The sequence below is a fragment of the Cicer arietinum genome, chromosome 4, assembly GCF_000331145.2.
Source record: "Cicer arietinum cultivar CDC Frontier isolate Library 1 chromosome 4, Cicar.CDCFrontier_v2.0, whole genome shotgun sequence".
NCBI lineage: Eukaryota > Viridiplantae > Streptophyta > Magnoliopsida > Fabales > Fabaceae > Cicer > Cicer arietinum.
Window position 1 is genome coordinate 32,926,053 of NC_021163.2, and position 14,196 is coordinate 32,940,248.

A 14,196-nucleotide genomic window follows, 5' to 3' on the forward strand; every position below is an offset into this window, starting at 1 on the left:
AGGAATCAACACTCTCAAAATTCTCATTTGAATCTTTATGAATAAAACCAAAAAAAGAATTAGTATTTTGATACTTATGTGCACTAACTTTTTCATTCTCACTAATTTGTTGCAACTCAACATATTTTTCTTTCTCTTTAGAAACTTCATAAACTTGTTATTTCTGGATTATGAGGTCCAATTCTAGACTTTGGACATAGCTTGAATTGCAAACAATCGACATGTCCTTGACCAATTTTACACTCCCCTAGAGTGTGACTAGTGCATTTGCAGAAAGAACAAAAAGTAATCTTTCAAATTCCAAATAAATAAAAAGTATAACCTTGTCTTTCCACCAAGATTTGATCATGCTATCCTATTTCATGTCATCTCATTTTATTTCATTGCAAACCATCAATCCAAACATAATCATAAGTTTCCGCACTTCATTATTGCTTTGTTTCATTCATCCTATCTATATAAGAGTTAAATCCAAAAAACTAGATGAATATTCTTACACATGCCGCAGGGTTCAACACTCCCAAAGATGCATACCACATTTCTCAATATATAGCACATTTCTCATATCACTATTCTATAAGTGAAAAAAGGTATTTAAAAACATTGTAAATTTCTAGGACTGTTTAGAAATACAAAAAATTTGCCTGAAGTCTTTAATCAGCACATTACTTGGTGACTCTGTAAGCCTGCAAACCAATGATAAATTCAGTTTAGACTATATTAACAGTTATATTAATAGATAAACATATATACAACACCAAAATGATTGTTTGATGCATTTTACTAATTCAAAAAGAGGCTGACCTTGACCCTTTTTAGTAGCCCATTAGCATAGCTGTCCTTTTTGAAGTGTTCCCTTACAGGCTGCATATTCCAAGAAATAATCATTTAGTAAGCAAACCAAAGGTCCATAGCCAAATCCCACACCAGAGCCCCCAAATATGATATTCTAATTATTTTTCTGATATTTCTTCCTCGCCTAACTTCCCTCCTCAATTTTAGTCTCAGTAAACTAAATAATTGTAACATCGGTTACTAGCTGTAACAGTAATTAGTTGGTAAGGTGCTTCTAAGTTATAATTGCCCCCACCTCTCAATATCTACATCAGAGGGCATTTCCCTTTGCGCTCCTCTGATAGTTTCTACTAATTAAGGGTCTCGATCTATCATATATTAACCATCACATTGAAATTTCAAAGCCAACACATTACAAGTAGACAAACCAAAATACAAATAAGAAATTGTAATGTATTTGATTTGAAGTAGTACATGTATACCAAAACCAATCTAAACATCATTTCAAAACGCTTAGAAAGAATACTGCCAACCTGGTACATATAGTTGAGATTAATTTTAAAACTGAGGGTATAAGGAAGATGCATAAATATAACAAGAAAACATTACCTCGAGAATTTTATTCAATGACTTTGACAAAGCCGGTTTAAGGTCAGCTGGATGTAACTCTCCGCTTTCATAGTCAGCAATCAACTCTTCAAAGCTTTTGAACGTCCTAAATTAAATGAGAGCATGACCACATATCAACCAAACAATTGAATACAGGAACAAAAAATTTAGAAACAGACTTAAGGCAACCATAATGGTTCAGGAAACTAATACTATAAATGGAACATGAAGTTCAAAATGGGGAAATAGCAAAACTTACTTGTTCCCACCATTGTCTGGATTACGCTCCACAGTAAACTCGTTAAACCATGGTAAGATAAGATATTTAATGTACTCTAAGCATGGGTTTCCTTCGACAATCTTTGGCGGGCAATATGCTTTTTTTATTTTCACATTCACTTCAGCCTATGATATTCAAAAACAAAGATTGAGCGGTCAAAATTATAAAAATGAAACGATAACAAGAACTGAACATTTACCAGTGAGAAATAGCCAAAATCTTACATAAAATCACAGCCTTTTATTCCTTCATACTAAATATTTTTCCGTCATTCTTTATTATGTTAACAAATTTTAGCAAAAAAAAAATATTTTCTAAGCTTTCATCATGTTCAACACAAAATATAACTTAATAGGACAAACGATATTTTCCTTTGGAATGATGATGACAAATTTAATAGCCCTTTTAGCAGCTTACCTCCTCATCTTCCATGAAAATGGATGATAAAGGGTCACTTTTTGACATCTTCTCTTGCCCTTGCTGTAGACCAGGTAACATGTCTGAAAATCACCCCAGAATCAATTAGTAAGCGAGCTACACACAACTTAAATATACACTAGCTGAAAGGAAATCTGGCGAATACGGTGTGATAAGATGATGGGTTTGTTCTTCCTCTTAATAACATCACAATACTCTCTGGCAAGTACGTTCACTTTCCGCTGATCCATTCCCAGTTGGCAGATGTCAGCCTATTTTAAATTAAAAAAAATCATGCATTATTCACTAATATGTTTCAAGCAAATAGACAACTACAGATGTAGCTAGGACATAATAAATAGCACAACATCTAGATACTCAAACATGAGAAATAAAAAGCATTATCAGATAGTTAGTTTATGATAGAAACCAGAATTTGAATGAAAGAAAAGAGTATATTATTTCTGGAAAATGAGAGCAGTAGCTCTTATAATGGTGAAATCTGGGGAAAATGGAGAGAAAAAAAAGAGTTATAGGAACTCCTAAAACTAGAGCAGAATTGCTCCTAACCAGAAAAAGAATTCCCCTAACAATTTCTTAAGATACTTTCTGAATGCTTTTTCCACTAACCTTCCATCATTCTTCTAACAGAAAGATCCCATAAAATAAGGGAGGCCCCTAACTGTAAGTGTGTGAGGTGTGTGACTTGGGCCCCATGATTGGATCATCGAACCTACTGGGCCTCAGTGTCCTATCAGTTTACAACTAAATATATAGAAATTATATGAAACTAGGATGGAATAGTCCAAGAACAGAACAACTGAAGTTAAAGAGAATAAATCATTTGGCAGTCAGTACAGGCACATCCAGGGCTATGAAATCTACGATAATTTCCAAAATCCATTTATTTGTTTAATAGCTCTCCACAGAAACAACATCCATTATGAGTCTATAGGGACACTATTCTATAACTTAAATGTCAACCAATGCAAACAATGCACACATAAGTTCAAGCAATCAATGATGCATACCTTGAGGAAAAAAATGTCAGCACACTGCATGCATGGATAGAATATTTGAGCAGCAGTTAATTCATCTTGTTCACTTCGTCCCATTATTTGGCTACACCTATAATTTGGAAGAATCAAACATGAAATATTTTAAAGCCAAATCCATTATTCAATGGGATCATATGAGAGCATTTCCATAATAAATAATAAAATGAACCTGATAATTCTTTTAAGGTTGTTCTTCTGAGCAATATCCAAGACAAGAGGCCAATACTCATCAGCTCTGTCATTAATCTCTTTAGATGACCACAAAAACTCAACTTTTCCTCCTTCCAAATCCATCCCGACAGCTTTCCAAATTTCAATCAAGTACTTGCCAACTGTCTCAATTTTCTTCAAATCTCCTCCCATTTTATTATTAAGCTTAGCAAACCAATCAGCAATCCATATTTTGACTCGGCAACCAGCAGAGGTTAGCTTGTTCACATTGAGTGTTTTCATGACACCCTAGGTATAAGTAAAAAAAAAATGTAACTACGAAATCACATATCACCTTCAAAAATATTCCTTTCATAATAGAAAGATCAAGTAATCATTTTAGTGCATATTTGATTTCACAGTAAAGAGTGTCAAACTCAAAACTGATATGATTTTGCATAATGATCAACGTAACTTTACGCAACTTTATTAAAAAAAAAAAACACATGTTTTGTTATTATAAAGCAAAATTGAGTTTGGCACCAAGCCTCAGTTATTTCTTTAGATTGAAAAAACTATCCATCGAGCATATCCCATACTTTTTCTACTTCGTTTCTCAGTTCTCACTGCTTTCTGTTTTCTTCTTTTTTCCTTGAGTGTGGATTTTTATTTATATTTACAACACACACCCAGTCACCAGGTTTTAGCTTCTTCAAAAAGCCAGCACCATTTATGTGGCATAAAAAACATGCTGAGTGCAGCGGGCAAAGAAAGGTTTTGGTTATATGGTGGACAATGCATCATTAATTTTCCTGCAATTTTTTGTGCAGGCACTTCATGTAGATTCCAGTTGAATCTAATGGTGGTAATACTACAGATTCATTTCAAGGATCTTGATTGTGTGAAAACATTTAGTCAATCAGTACCTGATGATGTATCTTATACTGCAAAATTGCCTGTAATGTACATTGTTCATTTAAATTGATAACTAAGGAAACTATATTAACGATAATAAATAGAGAATAATCAACGGTGTGAATCTCAACTAGTTCGACGATTGTTAATTAATTCATGAGGATGCGATAATTTTTTATATTACTAGACAAAAATTGCACACTTGTAGAAGCAATTTACTTATAATTGAATAGTTGTTAATTATTGTCTTGAAAATTTGCTCTCACCCATCTTTTCATTAAAAGCAAGTATTATATAGGTTTCTATCCCTAATTCAGTGCATGTTTACTCGCAAGACTTAGCGATTCGGTACCAGCATCACAGATGTTCAACAGCAATCAATATAACCCATTACTATAAGGAATTGCAAATGGCTCTAGCAAGAAATGGACAATTCACAATCCTGGAGGAGTCAACAAACATATTATTAGACTTTTCTGGATTGCTATGGACAATTGTAACAATGTTGGTCATATATGAAAATCTAATTTTCAATGTATTTTCACTCACATTGCACTTGCACTGAGGAGTGTAGGCTTTTTTGGTTGGTATGATTTTAGGGTTACACATTTGTTTTCCCCTATGCAACACCAACACTTCAGATGAAAGTGGTGTCTAAGTTTCTGACACAACACGACACAAACCCATTTGTATACATACAACCTATGAAGTACGGATACTAACACCGAACACTAACCCGTCGACACCGATAATAATATGAAAAAATGAATTTATTGAATGTAATCAAAGTATCTGTGTTGAGTCGGTGCCAACATGAATACGTCTTTAATCAAAATATCAATGTTACGTAGCATTCAGCCAATTCCATTTCACATATCATTTTTAGTGTGTACATGGTATTGGCATTTCATACATTTTCCTTCATTTTTTTCAGATCCGTACTCTAATTAATAATAATGAATAAATAAAGAGAAAATGAGACCTGAGCAATGTGCATTCTTCCAGAAGGTTCGAAACCATCATAACAAACAGGCTCAGGCTTTTTAGCGAGGAGATTAAGAAGTTCATCTTCTTGAATGCACTCTTCTCCGATACTCCTGACGATCTGATATCTCTGTTCCACACTCAACAACCTGCAGAACACGTAAGTTCAATATTTTCGAAGTTGAGAAAAGAACAGAATAAAAGAGAACAGAACAGAAACTACTTACTGCTGCTGAGTTGTTTCTGTTGGATTTGGATTCGATGATTCGGCGGTGGACAGTGATTCGAGTGCTTCTGCGACCACTACGGCTTCTTCTTCCATTTCTTCTCGACAAAATTTAGGGTTTTGACTTTCAACACAATAAATGGCAACTTCGGTCCCAGTTCACTCTAAACTATCTGGAGTGTGGGATGTACGCGGGTTGAGTTAGGCTGAACCGATACAATTGGATTGGGTTGAGTTGGGCTAAGTTTACGGGCACCTATTTTTTATTTTTTATTTTATGGTAGACACATAAGTAACAAAAATAATTTAATTAAATGAAAATATATTTAATATTTGAATTTTTTAAAACTTACAAAATTTCATTTACATCATTTAATTTTAAAAAAAAAAACTAACAACCTTTCATACAATAAAATTCAATAATTTTTAAATACATAAATAAATTCAACAAGCTTCAAATACATAAGGAAAACCAACAATAATTCAATAATCTTCAAATACGTTACTTTCAGTCAAATTTTTAAATTTTTAATAGATTAATAAAAAGTATAATATTGTATTGTATATAAGAATTTTAAGTTGTAAATCTACAAAAATATATTGAAGAAGTGTAGTAAATCAAATTTTGATTGATATAATCATAAATTAGTTGGAATTTAGATTGAATATTTTATTTTATAAGTATAATAGTTGTTTTAGTAAAATTTTTTATAAATTATTCTCTCCGATTTTTTAATAATAGGCATCTAGATTATAATTTGGTTTACAAAAATAATGTATTTGGTTCAAATTCGTCTTAAAGATGTTGGAGGCTCTACTTTAATCTTAAAAATTGAGTCTAATAAAAAAGTACAATTTTAATAATTAATAAAAATGGTAAAATAAATTTTAATTTATAAACACATACTAATAAAATGAAGATCTATATGTACTAATTTACCAGATGCATATCATTTGGTCACATTAGTTTATATAACAAGAAGAAAAAATATGCACATGTAGCATGCCACCTTCACATGTTAGACTTAAACATACATTTTGATAATAATAACCTAACAATCACAATTCAATTCATAAAATATATCGATTATAAAACTCAACATTACAAAAACATATACCACCATATTTATATTAATTAACATATATATTAGTTTAATCAAAACTCATCACATTCCCATTAGTATATATCAAATTACACAAATGAAGGATTATCTATAGACTTCTATAATTTGGTTTTCACAGTCTTGTTACACCTAAAAGTTATTCATTTTTCAAAATTTTTTAGTATAAATATAAAAATTTGGATAACCTAATGGTTTGAACAAGAGTTAAGGGTAATGTTTAATGTATCAATTTTAATTTAATAAATTAGAATTCAAATATCTCTTATAAACAACATAAAAATGGTTGAAAATTTTGAATGGTCTCTATATCCCAAAAGTGGTCCGCCGCTGAGCTACCGTAAATTTTTATTAGTAATGTTTCATTTGTTTATTTTTAGTATTTAGTAAAATACTAAATAAAAGTGTTTAATAAATTTAAAGTTAAAAAATATAAACTAAATTAATCATATACATAAGTTGTTGTACGAGTATCATTTTTGCTCATTAATAGTATTTAACTCAAAAATAATATATTTAATAAATATAAAAAATTTAAATTAAATTCATCGTAAAAAAATACTTCTTAATTTATATTTTTACTATGCAAAATTATAACAAAATATAATATTCAAATAAATAGTATTTAACTCAACCATGATATCACTTTGTAGGAAGAGATAGGATAAATTACAAGGCCATTTATATGGAAGAAAATAAGGAAGTGGATGGGTTGATGAAAATCCCAATAAGAAGAGTAATGAAACTTGTTGGACTACTGATATATCTGACCATTTTTTTTAATATAACTAGGATCGGATCGAGTTTACGGGTGCTCGTTGACCAACTATAAATGGATTTCAACAAGTAGTCGGATCCGAGCGTGACCAAATACGAGTAAAAAGAGTTGAATTAGATTAATTGATCAAGTTGTCGGTTCTATCTGCATCCCACTCTCCATGTACATCCCTAAAACTATCTATCTCAATTTTCCCGACAAAAAAATATCTATCGTAGTTGTTTTTTTAAACAGTGTACCTACGTGACTTTTTTCCAGTTAACTATTGTGGTTACTTGTTGTAATAATTGTGTTTACTTATACGACTAATATGTCTTTTATCCAATTTTATCGATTAAATTTTAGATCTTAATTTGTCCCTTCATATTATCTTACAAACTACGAATTATTAAGTTAGTGATGTGATTCATAATTTTGTTAGATAAACTGAATCGATAATAATTAAAATAATAACAAAAAATAATCATTTGCCAAGTAATTTGGGATGAGACTAGTAACCCGAGGGTTAATCCGAATCTGATCATTTTTCTACCTTTTCATTGTGTTGTCGTTACTTTTTTGAGACCACATGTTAACTGATATTGTTAGGTAGAACGTCATGTCTCAATTTGAATCAAATCTTGATATTAGTAGATTGGACGTCATGTCTCAATTTGAACCAAATTTTGATATTGTTAAGTTGAACGTCATATCCTGAGTTCGAATATGAAACTTCATTATGGTAATATTTCCCATCTCTTCTAAGACTACAAAAAATTTAATCTCTATAAATTTTTACTATTTTATTTTAATTTTTATAAAAGATTTCGTTAACTTTAGTCATTTAAAATTTTCCATTTTATTTTTAGTACTTGATTTTAAAACGTTTGTGTATCATTCGAATTTGTGAATGATTTTTCGCAATATTGTAAGTGTAAATTTCCATATTGAATATATAATTTAGAATAAGTATAAAAAGTCAATACAAGTGTTATTTTGTTTACAAGATATGTTTGGGATTAAAAATGAGATGTTTAATAAATTTTTTAAAAAAACTTTAAGAAATTAAATTGTTTTTATGATAGTTGAACTATTTTAAAGTATGTTTATAGTTTAGGAAATCTTAAAAGTTACTTAACAAATATAATTAATCCACGGATTAACTTGATGGATGGATAAACAATTTATAGACATTTTAGTTAGTTTTAATAGATTAGAGACTAAATTAATAAAAGAGTATTAACTGAGAATCAAATTGACCATTTATTCAACAAATATTATCAACCTTCCAATTTCTTAACATTCACCGAATTACAAAAAAATTTACATCAACAAACTTAAACTTCAATCTTTCTCTCGGTTTGATTGTATTCCTTGCACAAAACAAGCCATTACCCAATTTAGTTATACTTGAGTGTGCAACTTTAAGTATGACTTTGCAGCTAATTTGTGTAGAATAGGATGAAGATAACATCAAACTTGTATAATTTGTTCTCTTGACATAATCCGAAAAATTTGGCTCCAATATCTAAAACAGAACGAATGAAATAAATAAATAATGCTAAATTAAAATCTTATAAATAAAACACATAATTATATGTCATTAAGTGAATACTTAACTGACAAATGCCGATATTGTTAGATTGAACATCTTGTCTTGAGTTCGAATCGAGACATTGCAGTTGTGTGAGTTAATTATGATAAAGTTTACCATATATTTTAAGATAAAAAAAAAAAGCACACAATGATATAATATACTCAACTAATTATTCATTTGTTATTGTATTGTTGGATAATTTAACTTCAAAAGAAATAGCATGCCTCATTCTAGTGTTTTTTTTTTTGTGGTATAGGAGAAAATAAAGCATTTGTGGCGTCTAAAGCGGCCACAAAATATCGTCGATTCTATTTGTGTTGCAACAATATGATTTTGTGACGGTATTTGCTGCTATAAATTTCTATTCAATAAAATCTATTGAGGGTGTTGACCGCCACAAAGTCAAATAATTTTTCTCACCAACAATATTGTAATTGTTTTTTACCGCCACAAAAGTTACAAATAACAAAAAAAAAATACATTTTTTGTGAGAGTTTTTCTACCCACAAATAACATTCAATTTAAATTTGAGTGTTTGTGAAAATTTTATTTTGCCACAATTTTTTTTTTTTTTAATTTAGTCACAAATTGATGTTATTCTTAAAATGATAGTTTTCCTTATAAAAGTTTATCTTGGTCCAACATAGCACTGTAATAAAAAAAAACTCCTCCATTTTGATTTACAACAACATTCATTATTTTCTTGTAAATTCCTTTTTGTTCTTCTGAAAATAAGGGAAGGTCATGTATCATGTTCAATGAAATAAAAGATTATAATTGTCGATCTTAATTAGCAACTAATAATAATATAATAATAATTGGTTTTAAGCAATTAAAATATCATACCAATCGGGAACGAAAATTGTTGTTGAAATTCCAAACTCCATTTGTGCCACATATAATTACGCTCCTCGTATATCGTCTTTTGCCCAATTGAGTGGTCATATATCCTTTAGGAAATGGAATGAAAGGGAAAACTTTTAGGATTTTTCTATTTGTTTGTAAGTACTTCTCAATTTCGATCAAAGTCAAATTTTGGATTTCGTCATCATTAAGATGTAAATCTGATTAAGGAGTTATAAATACATTTTATCAATGTTTTTTCCAACTTTTCTATTGCAAGGACTATTAAGTGTTTTCATTATAATTTCGACTAATAATGAGAAAAAAAGGCATTGTATATGAATTAAGCTTGCTAAATAATAAGAATTGTCATTCTATCTCATAAGACACTATAATCTGAATTGAGTTCGCTTAATAATGTTACCAAAAGATTATTTTATTCTTTTGGCTAAATTACATTTGTGGTCCTTTAACTTAATCTCAGGTAACGTTTTAGTCATTTATCTTTTTTTTTTCTTCCCGATTTAGTCCTTTATTCCTAACAATATCAAATAAAGTATGAAAATATGAGTTTATTTGAAGATTTGCGTTACGAATTTGATGAAATTTGTATTATATTGAAGAATATAATTAATTTTATGAGTTTTGATTGAATTTTTTTTTGAATTTTTGTATAAAAAAGGATAACATTGTTGAAATTTTAAAACATAAAATATCAAATTGTCACTTAAAATTAAAATAAAGGACCAAGTCGGGAAAAAAAAAAGATAAAGGACTAAAACGTTACCTGAGATTAAGTTAAAGGACCACAAATGTAATTTAGCCTATTCTTTTTTATCTTGGGGATGTTGTTGAATGAATAAAACATTGGCTAACAAAATTGTATATCCTCAACTTCATTATAAGATGTCATCTCTATTGTTAAATTAAGACATCTCCATTGTATACCTCATTATAATGAATAAATACATAAAGCAATAACCAATATCCACATTATAAGATGTCATCTCTATTGTTAAATTAAGAAATTCAAAACAACATACCTTGGTTTTTAGCCAATCTCCTTTGAGCATAAAGAATCTCATTTGACAACCAATGCCACATTTTATTTCAAACATGATTTGGCCTATTGATTGTACTAGAAAGAAGCATTGTTCTAAATAATCTCCTAGGACATTCACTTATCCCTAATCTTTAGATTCTTTGATAGCTTATATGTATTCCCAATCATATTATAAGAACTCTATAGCAAAGTAAATTTCTATAAAATTTAAAGGGTTAAATAAATTTTTCGATAAATAAAATTTTGAAACAAATATTTTAATCCCTACAAAATTATTGTGCAAACAGTTTTAGTCTATATTGGAGCATCAACATATGTTTTTGAATGATTATTTTACATACACATTTACAACATTATACAAAAGTTCTTATACAAAAAATGAGCTCAAAAGTTGATTTTTAGGTCCATATTTTAAGGACTTTTATCTTGAATATTTGACTTTAAAAAAAATTCATATTTAATTCAACCCAAGTTAAAAAAATTGTATATTATTCTAAATATGCTTTCATAAAGTCATTCAAAAATTTAAAAGTTATAGTATGTTTCATTTCAACAAGAGCAAAAACAATTTGTAAAATAATTTTATAGGAACTAAAATATATGTTTTTTTACATACTAAAAATAAAATTTCAAAATTTTACATGGACTTTGAAAACCTTATTTAATCCAAAAGTGTGTGGACCTTTGACAACATTAAGCATCATCATCAAATAGAATAATTGGTGGAACCCAAATTGATCTTCCAATAGTATAATCTCTCTTCCGTGGCTGTCAACTCCTTTTCTTCATGGCATAAACAAACATGGAAACATATTGTGCGTAAGTTAAACTTCTTTCTTTTGGCTATTTGCTATTTGCTTGTAATCAAGACATGAACATTGATTCAATCACATTGGGTTTCAAAAGCACACCATCAACATGTTCATAGCTATTAAAGTAAATCGATTGTTCACCTATAGGGGTGGGAATAGGCCAGGTCAGGCCAGACTTTGAAAGGTCTGAGCCTGACCTACGATTTATTTTTTAGGCATAAGCCTGGCCTACGGCCTATCATAGGCTTTTTTTCGGCCTGACCTGACCTTTTTAAAAGTTTGGTCTGACCTGTAAGCCTATTTAAAAGCCTATTTAAAATAATTTTTAAAAAATATGAAATAAACATCATTTAAACTCTAAAAAATAATTTTGTGTCAAATAATAGATTTTTTTCCCTGAAACAACAAATATGGAAGACTACCGAGTGATGGCCTAATTGAACAATTACCAAATATGGAATGACTATCAAATATGGAATGCTACCAAATATGAAACAATTACTGAATATGGAATACTTACTGAATAATTGCTTAATTGATAGAATTTAAAACAGGAAATAATATTATTAATATAATAATAATAATAATAATAAATAATATTAATAAATAATAAAATATATAGGTCGGCCTGTCAGACCTAATAGGCTTTTTTATAAGCTTGAGTCTGACCTATTTAAATAAATAGACTTTAAAAATGACCTGAGTCTAGCATTTTTATTAAATAGGTCAGGCCAGACCAAACATAAGTAGGCCAGACCATAGGCCTATGACGGACGACCTAGTCTATTCTCATCCCTATTCACCTATTAAATGAAAAAACATTTGTACAAGAGCATTATACATATCTACAATTAATATATTGCTTTATTTCGTCTACATTATTACCTTCACTTAAACCCGATGTATTGTATGGGATAACATGTTTGTTGTCCGTAACAATTACACTTTTTTTGTGATAGTGTATCCATTTGATCTTCTCTTTAAATCGGATATCCATCTTGATCAACTATAGTTGTTTCTTGAAGTTTTTTTGGATAAAACTTAGACCACTTGTCGTCCTTCACGGAAGGAATTGAGATCCAATTGCCTTACCACATGTACCATGGATCATGTGGTTTTTTGACCAAAATATACAACTGAGGTGCATTTTCCTAGTTTTGGGATCTCGACTAAAATAGTTTTTGTTGATGTCCTCTTGAGTAGGATATTTTCTTGAAGGATGTTAAAAGATCCAAATATGAGCATGTGACAAATATATACATTATGGTTTATACTTCAATGTTGTTAAATATTTCTTGAAATATAAACTTACATGCTGATATGGACTAAATTTGGTCCCTAAAGAATATAAACTTAATCTTTTTTATAGGGACTATATTTAGTTCTTAAAGAATATCCGAATTATTATGTACGACTAATTGTATAGATGATTATATTATATATGAATTTAAAATATAAATTTGATTTAAATATAGTTTTAGTCTTTGTAAATATGTTTTATTTTGATTTAAGTTCTTATAAATTTTTATTATTATTTATATCTTTACAAATTCTAATAAGTTTTAAAAATGTTCTTTATAAATCACTTTTAGTAAAAAAATGGTGACATGATTAATTTTAAATGAAGTTGCGCATATTGACTCTGTAATTGTTGTTGACTACACTATTTAATATTTTAAATTAAAATTTATTTTATTAACTCATTTAATCATTTAATTAAAAACTTAAAATTAATTAATTAATTAATAAAACAATTAAATATAAAATCTCAATAATCTTCATCTTCAACTTGATTTTTTTTAATAAAAATTCAATAATTTTCATCTCAAATCGCAAATTTTCAAATTTAAATCCAAATTTTAAAAATTTTAATATCTCATTTTACTCGCATCACATCCATAATTGCAAATTTCAACATCGAGACTGCCTCTACCGGCCGCTTTGAGTCAAGGATACAAAACTTTTGGATCCGTACAAATGACATGTTGCCCTTTCCTGTATTGAATCGGTTCTAAGCTTTAAAGAGTTGCCAATACATCTTCAGCTTTAATGGCAGTCATATCACTCAGTTCCTTGATAGAAATGTTTCCCTTATGTTTTTTCAAAATGTCCAATAGAATCCTGCTCCGATATCCTATGTAGGCTAGCAGCCCAAGATCTGAAAGACACTATGCCAAAAATGACATTTAACAGCGCCCATTTTACACCGCTTGCTAAACACAAGCGCTGTTGTAATTATATTTTAAAAATAACAGAACCTATTACAGCGCTTTTGATGCAAAGCGCTATAAAACAAGCGTTGTAGTAGGTCATATAACGTTTGCGCATCACATTATAAGGCTTTTACAGCGCTTGTAAAAAAAGCGTTGTAAAAGGAAGCGCTTTCTCGAATCAGTTACAGCGCTTTTTTCACAAGCGCTGTAAAACACATGCGCTTTCATTGAATTTAACTACCTATTACAGCGCTTTTTTCACAAGCGCTGTAAAACACATGCGCTTTCATTGAATTTAACTACCTATTACAGCGCTTTTTTCACAAGCGCTGTAAAACACACGCGCTTTCATTGAA

At 29.5% G+C, this 14,196-nt stretch overlaps 1 protein-coding gene, 1 long non-coding RNA gene and 1 pseudogene across 2 annotated transcripts; all 3 read right to left on the reverse strand.

The window, feature by feature from the left end:
* Positions 1-405: 405 nt before the first annotated feature.
* On the reverse strand, positions 406-5,647 carry LOC101512490 (tyrosine--tRNA ligase 1, cytoplasmic). The gene is made up of 10 exons (XM_004513805.4): positions 5,436-5,647; positions 5,207-5,357; positions 3,329-3,618; positions 3,133-3,229; positions 2,268-2,373; positions 2,102-2,184; positions 1,664-1,809; positions 1,405-1,510; positions 805-864; positions 406-686 (listed from the first exon to the last, which is right to left on the reverse strand). Exons 1-10 carry the CDS (start codon positions 5,528-5,530, stop codon positions 666-668), a joined length of 1,155 nt encoding a protein of 384 aa, XP_004513862.1. The 5' UTR covers positions 5,531-5,647; the 3' UTR covers positions 406-665.
* A 2,920-nt stretch (positions 5,648-8,567) lies between these two features.
* On the reverse strand, positions 8,568-12,979 carry LOC140920185 (uncharacterized). Its single transcript, XR_012162845.1, has 3 exons — positions 12,513-12,979; positions 9,756-11,598; positions 8,568-8,840 (listed from the first exon to the last, which is right to left on the reverse strand). It is a non-coding gene; the product is annotated as an uncharacterized lncRNA (long non-coding RNA).
* A 516-nt stretch (positions 12,980-13,495) lies between these two features.
* Positions 13,496-14,196, reverse strand: part of LOC101490251 (histone acetyltransferase of the MYST family 1-like) — a 10,279-nt pseudogene continuing 9,578 nt past the window's right edge.

Coding starts and splice junctions, on each gene's coding strand:
- LOC101512490 (XM_004513805.4), bottom strand. CDS start 5,530: ATGGAAGAAGAAGCCGTAGTGGTCGCAGAAGCACTCGAATCACTGTCC. Junction 3,230..3,328: donor AACCTTAAAAGAATTATCAG/GTTCATTTTATT, acceptor TCCAAATTATAG/GTGTAGCCAAATAATGGGAC. Junction 865..1,404: donor CATTGAATAAAATTCTCGAG/GTAATGTTTTCT, acceptor TGGAATATGCAG/CCTGTAAGGGAACACTTCAA.